Here is a 7177-nt window from a genome sequence, read left to right as displayed (position 1 = left end):
AGCAATGGGGTGTGTGTGTGTGTGTGTGTGTGTGTGTGTGTGTTCGTGCACGTGCATGCGTGCGTGCATGTGTGTGTGACTGGTTTTAACAGGCACAATCAGAAAGAATGCATTTCATGGCGTGTTTGTTTCTTATTGCTATTATGACAAATTGCCGAAGACTTAAATGGCTTAAAACAATACAAATATATTACCTCATAGTTTCGTATGTTAGAAGTCTGACATGGGTCTCACTGAGCTGACATCAAGGTGTTGACAGGGCTGCATTCCCTTCTGGAGGCTCTAGGGAGAATCTGTTCCTTGCCTTTTCCAGCCTTAGAGGCTTCCCACATTCCTTGGTTCACTGCCCACTTCCTCCATCTTCCAAGCCAGCAACACTGCATCTCTCTGATCATTCTACTGTAGTATCTCCCGCTGACCTCAGAGAAAGTTGTCAGCTTTTAAAGATTCATTTAAAGATCTGTGTGATTAGATTAGGCCCACTTGGCTAGTCTGGGATAATCTCCCCATCTCAAGGTCGGCAAAGTCCCCTTTTGCCATGTAAGGTAATAAAGTCACAGACTCCAGGGAGCAGGGTTTGGACATCTTTGGGAGCCATTACTCTGCCCATGACAGATGGGTTTGCAAGAGTACCTTCAAACTGCTAGCTAGCAAGCAAGGTCAAGGGATGAGACAGAGAGCAGTTATTCCGGTTGCTTGCTCCCAGGTATGACTTACATCAACAAAGTATCAGAGAAATAAAAATTACTGTTTGATTAAGGGATGTATGACAATAAGCAAGACAAAGAACACATTCACGATCACCAAGAACTTGTTCTGTAGTGCTCTGGGAATTGGGTTCTCCACGAACACAGTCAGCTGGCCCTCAACACTATGGGCCTGTTTCCACAAGGTATCTGTTTTCCAGTAAAAGGTGTGTACTGTTAATCAGCTATATTGAAGCTTTCCTTACTAAGGGACTATGCATTCATTACCTCTGATGATGCAGGTGTTAGAATTGCCCTTAAAAAATAAAAATTCAGGTGAAATAATACTTTTTATCTGGGCTTCCCAGGTGGCACTAGCAATAAAGAAACTGCCTGCCAATGCAAGAGACACAAAAGATGTGGATTCGATCACTGGGTTGGGAAGATCCCCTGGAAGAGAAATGGCAACTCACTCCAGTATTCTTGCCTGTGAAAATCCCATGAACAGAAGAGCCTGGCAGGGCTACACTTCCTGGAGTTGCAAACTTGGGATTTTCCCAGGCAAGAATACTGGAATGGGTTGCCAGTAGAAAGTATATCTCTGACTCTAAAGTCTGAGTTCCTAATCCTGTGCAGTACTGTTCACCTTGATAACCCATCTCTCCTCTGTCTCCTCCAACCATGTAACCCCAGCCCACACACAAAGCTCTTTCCCATGTCTCTAAGTGATCTGAGGGTCTATCAATATGTACTTAGTTGGAGCAGGTTCTTGGGCTCACACACACACTCACCCACTAATTCTGCCATTTGTTTCCTTATGAGGCTCTATGCATCTTCTAGGAATATGTATCTTTCTGTTGTGACCTCTGACCAGATTATGGAGACTTCTGGGGCAGCAGCAGGATAAGTCATGAGTAACAGACCTCAGAGTCATATCTAGTTTCAAAATACGACTAGGTCATCAGCTGTGAAGTAACCTGGCAGGTCACCTTAGCACCATGAACTTCCGTTTCCTCCTCTTGTGAGGACTGTATAACGGTATCTGCTTCACAGTATCATTGTAAAGGCTTAAAGAGATGCTCTATGGAAAGTACCTGATAATAATCACACAATAAATTGTAACGTATACTACTGTCCTCAATTCCCTGCTATGTCTTCCTACATAAAACTACTGGTGGAACTTCTGGTCTCTAGGAAAGAGACAATAATCTCATTGACAATCTCTACTGCTATCAGCAACATCTATACAACCAAAAACCATCATTTAACTTCCACTCCATTGTTAAGGTGTGTGTGGTTCTTGCTACCCAAGATGATTTTCTTTTCAAAGTCTATGGCTGCCCAGAGAACTAAGGCCTGAGCCTTCTTGAGATTTGCTAATCACATCTGGTTTAGCTTTAGACATTTTCTGGGGTTTTGCCAGCAGCCACGACATTTTAATGGCTACAATAAACCTCAAAGCCTCATCAAATCTTTGCTGTATGTGTGAAAATTATGTCCTTTTCAATTAAACATTCAATCTCGGCTCACACCCAGGCCTTATGGAAACGGAGCTGAAGCCTGAATGGGGACGGGAGATGAAACGGGCCGCCACGACTCTGGCCATCTTGCCAGATGGGATTTAGAAGAACAAGAAATTCATTAGAGAACCAATGGTCTGTATTTTCTTTAAATATTTACTAGGTACCTTTCATGTATTAAAAACACTGGCATCTCTAAAGATTAGCAGGGCATTTTTGTTTAAATATTCAATGTGTGTGGGGCAGCCCCGCTTTCCTCATTTGCCTTGGTGGTGAACTTGATGTCTTCTGATGACATGCCATGCAAAGAAGAAAAATAGCTGAGGTATTGTTCAGCTTTCCTGCATAAGGCAGCTCCTCCAGCTTCAGAAGTTCCTGTATGTCCTTAAAATTGCCTGAGGAACCTATCAGTTGAGTCCTCAGAGATCTGGAGTGACACCACGGATCACCCTAGAGAAAGTAAGGTACATTCCTGCCTCTCCACTGTCCTCCGAATTCACTCTTCTTTTCCTTTTGTTATTTATCATCAAATACACAGAGACATCAAAGGCAGGGGGCCGAGCCAGGATGCCTGATAAGAGAGAGCGCATGGAGGGAAAGCAGGCGAAGAGGAAAGATCCAATACAGATCAGGTTTCTGCTCAAAGACCACAGGAGAGGGCAGGCCGTGGTTTCACAAGGACCGAGAGAGAGAGAGGATGGGCAGTCAGGGACAGCCCTCGTGGCTCAGATGGTAAAGAATCGGCCTGCCAATGCAGGAGACACAAGAGATGTGGGTTCGATCCCTGGGTCAGGAAGATCCCCCGGAGAAGGAAATGGCAACCTACTCCAATATCCTTGCTTGGAGAATTCCATGGACAGAGGAGCCTAAACATCTAACATACACATGTACGACACAAGCATAGGTCCTCTCTGCTACTGCAACAGCTACCTTGAAGACTGGCCTGGCCCTAATTCTGCCATTGAAGAGGGACAGAAAAATACTGGTATGTGATGGCTTACTCTGCTTTCTTACAATAAGAATCAAGCTCATCTCAGTCAAGGAAAAAAACTGTTTTTGAGGAGAGGAAAAAGAATGATCATGTGTTCACAGATCACATTCCTGGACAAAACATCCATTTGGTTGAATTCACACTCTTGACCACATCAACAGGAGGAAAAAGAAACTCCACATGTTCCTTTAAAAATCATTTACAAGGTAAAAATATTCAGTTGTAACCACCATCCTTATTTAAGTAAGTTTTATGCCTAAAGTAAAAATAAATGGCTCGCCCTGCCACCGGGAGCAGATCTTTCCCACTTTACTTGCATTTCCAAGCTGTCCTCCGTCTAAGACTTAGATTTCTGAGTACTCTTTCACAATAAACATTTTTAAAATGTTTATTTTATGTCTTAGTGTAAAAATATTCCTGGTGCAAGCTCTTCATTTCCTCAAGCTCTGCTTTTGGCGCTCTGGGCTCCATTTCCACATTAACACGCTCCCTAAATCCTCCGCAGAGCTCTTCAATAGGAGTTATACAAGCTCTGAGGCAAGTATTTATATTCTTGGACAAGGAGATGTCTCCACTGTGAAAACACAAGACTTGAGAGATGCCAAAGGAAAATTCCTGCCCAACAGAGACATATTTTCACCTTTTAAAAAAGCCAAAAAGGGCTTTCAGCATTTTGTTTTGGATAATTAAAAATGTAAATTAAACTAAAATAGACTGTTTACTGTGGGTCTTGCCATCACTATTAAACTTATATACATAAACAAAATATATAGGAATGTGAGTGTGCATTTTGCATGACAGCAAGAGAGAAGGAGAGATAAGGCAGCATAGTAAACTAGCTTAGAAAACCCAAGGCATGAGATTTTCTAATTAGATTTAATCTGCCTCTGGCTGTGTGAATATAACTTTTCTAAGCCTCATTTTTCTCATCTATAAAATGGAGTTAGTGTAGTTCCTGCTTATTTGGGTTACCTTTACCTTCTTACCCTAGTTAGAAGAATCATATAAGATCACAGTAAGAATTTAAAAAAAAAAAAGAGTTGCTGTAATTATTATTATTAAAATTATATCTATTACATGTTGGAAAATATAGGTAACAAGATACATATGTAGTACCCACTGATTAACAAAAGAGAAAGATGTGTAAATAAAGTGACTCCAAATGGTACACAGAGATGCGAGTGTCCCGAAGACTGTGGTAACTGAACTCTCAACAATTCCATTCCACGAGCCAGAGAGATATCATCCTCTTCAACCATTTAAAAAATATCTATGATCATAATAACAGAACAGTTCCCATTACCTTCTAGTTGCCTCTTCAGTTTTCTCAAATCTTTTATAAGGTCTTCAAATTTGACTTGAGAAGCCAAGAAGAAATCCTGTGGTTCAGGCAAGGGGAAAACGCTCTTTTCTGTTCCTGCTTCCTAGAATAGATGGTAAACAAAAGTACATTATACTTCTCAATTGTCACGTTCAGTTGAAATTCCAAAACATCTTTTTTTTGGATAGTCGGATAAGAATCATAGCAAAGATCCCCTGCTATTCCTAACTTTGGACTGGTTACTTTGACGTGCTTTTACGTCTTTTGTACTATCATTTTGGTCTTACTGGCACTGAGGCCAAGGCTACGGCTATGGCATGGGCTGAGGTTTTAATTTTTTTAATTAATATATTTTTTTGGCCGTGCCTCACAGCATGTTGGCTCATAATTCCTGAACCAGGGATCAAACTCGCGCACCCCGCAGTGGAACCTGGGAGTCCTAAACACTGCACTGCCAGGCAAGTCCCTGGGCTGGGTTCTAATTTGACTCTCGAATCAAAGAGAAAATAGTCAGATAGGTCCTGATCTTAGACCCTCTATTCCCATGGAAAAAAGGTATAGGAAGAACACATGAAAGTGCTTAAACTGAAAGTCCCTGTTGAGCTTCACATGGTAGCAATTAGATAACTCATCTTTGGGGTATGCCCGTGGGTGTGAATTAGAAGCTACTGGACTAGGCAGCACTGAAGTGGGAGAACAACTGCACTCATTTATGCTCTTACCTACCTTCCTCTGCAGTTTAAAGCTCGTGCATGTGTTTGTGTGCACATGTGCGATCAAATTCTTCACACATTTGTAAAGATTCTCCTAATGTTGCTTGCCTTGGAAGTATAAAGTTAGTTGTTCAGTCGTGTCCAACTCTTTGCAACCCCACGGACTGTGGCCTGTCAGGCTCCTCTGTCCATGAAATTCTCCAGGCAAGGATACTGGAGTAGGTTGCCATTTTCTTCTCCAGAGTATCTTCCCGACCCAGGCATTGAACCTGGGTCTCCTGCATTGCAGGCAGATTCTTTACCGTCTGAGCCACCAGGCAAGAGCTATCTTAGTAGGTATTTACAAAGGCGTGGCTGTGTAGAGTGCTGACAAACGTCACAACTACAGCTAAGAGAGGATCTCAGCAGAGAGACATCCAGAGGTGCACAACCTGTAGGCACACAGGGAGAAGCAGAGCCTCAACTATCTGTTCCAGTCCAGCCTGCTTTCTCCCGAGTTGTTCAATGTAAGCTTTGTGTCCTACATATCTCAGGCCGTCTTCGCTTATGCTTCTCTCCACACAGAGTACTCTGCCAGCTCTCCTTCACATTCCATCTTCCCTACTGCCATTAGGACTAATTCCAAACTCTACAACTGCTTTACAAGGCACTTTATGATCTGGCCTCTGTCTCCATCTCCAGCCTGATTTCTCCCTTCTCCTATCTCTAACTCCCTCACTTTCAAAAAATAAAAGAACAGGCCACAATCTCTTGCTTGTAGACTTTTGTCTACAAAACTGTCTCTTTCCAAATCCTTCCCCAGGCCCTCCTCAAACGTCCTGGTTCATACTTCTTCAAGTCTCAAAACAGCATTTCCTTAAAGCTCTCCCCAGAACTCCAGCACCTGGATGTTTCCAAGAGCCCCCGCTACTTCCCGTATCACAGCACTTATCAACATTAATTTAAAAATTGCCTTGTTAGCTTGGTGTCTTCCCCAGTAGACTATGAACACTTTGGAGGCAGGAATTATGTCTTGTTCTCAGTTGAGTACTCACCATCAGGTCTACCAATAAACTGTGGCACTATTACAGACAGCTTACAGAACACTGTTCTGGGAAGTATGCATCTTGGACAGGGGTCATCTACCTTCTTACCCTCTTTTCTTGTGATTTCAAGAATTCCCTGGGTCCTTCCATCTTCCTTTAAGACATCTGGCCCCATTTGTAATGCTAGAAGAAAGTGGTTTTCCTCATTTGATCAGAACAATATTTTACATGATCAGTGTACTATTTTTTACTTTCCTTATGTTACTGCTCTAAAAAACAATGGAAGCAGTGCCCTAGTATGAGTGCCAAGATGGAACAACATCTAAGATGCTTGCCACAAAATTCCACGGTAATCAACATTGGAAGAACTCATGCATGTCTCTTTCTAGTCTTCAAAACTTTTTATCAGATTCAGTCTCAGTTTCTTCTTCTTTTTTTTAAGGTAGAAAAAGAGAAAATGCTGCTGAGCAAATCAGCTTAGTAGTAGCTCTTACGCAGAGGACGCAATGGCACGCCACTCCAGTACTCTTGCCTGGAAAATCCCATGGACGGAGGAGCCTGGTGGGCTGCAGTCCATGGGGTCACGAAGAGTCAGACACGACTGAGCGACTTCATTTTCACTTTTCACTTTCATGCATTGGAGAAGGAAATGGCAACCCACTCCAGTGTTCTTGCCTGGAGAATCCCAGGGATGGCGGAGCCTGGTGGGCTGCCGTCTATGGGATCGCACAGAGTTGGACATGACTGAACTGACTTAGCAGCAGCAGCAGCAGCTCTTATGAAAGTTGCTCAATTAAGAGTTCAAAAGACATGGCCCTAGAAGGGTTTCTTTAAACTTCACATAGACCTCAACTTGAACCAAAAATCATCCATGAGTAGAAGGAAGCTTGAAGCAAGAGTCACCTTTCTTCTGCTAATTGC

The 7177-nt window shown here is 42.7% G+C and overlaps 1 protein-coding gene across 1 annotated transcript in view; it reads right to left on the bottom strand.

Moving 5' to 3' along the window:
* FMN1 (formin 1) overlaps positions 1–7177 on the bottom strand; it is a 340200-nt gene that overhangs the window by 149201 nt on the left and 183822 nt on the right. The window contains exon 14 of the mRNA XM_010844210.1: positions 4501–4621. Within this exon, the coding sequence (XP_010842512.1) occupies positions 4501–4621 (121 nt within the window). The remainder of the gene's footprint in view (positions 1–4500; positions 4622–7177) is intronic.

This window comes from Bison bison, unplaced genomic scaffold, assembly GCF_000754665.1.
Source record: "Bison bison bison isolate TAMUID 2011002044 unplaced genomic scaffold, Bison_UMD1.0 scf7180017864197, whole genome shotgun sequence".
In the NCBI taxonomy this organism is placed as follows: Eukaryota; Metazoa; Chordata; class Mammalia; order Artiodactyla; family Bovidae; genus Bison; species Bison bison.
Note: the sequence above shows the minus strand (reverse complement) of the source record. Positions and strands in the feature narration are given on the sequence as shown.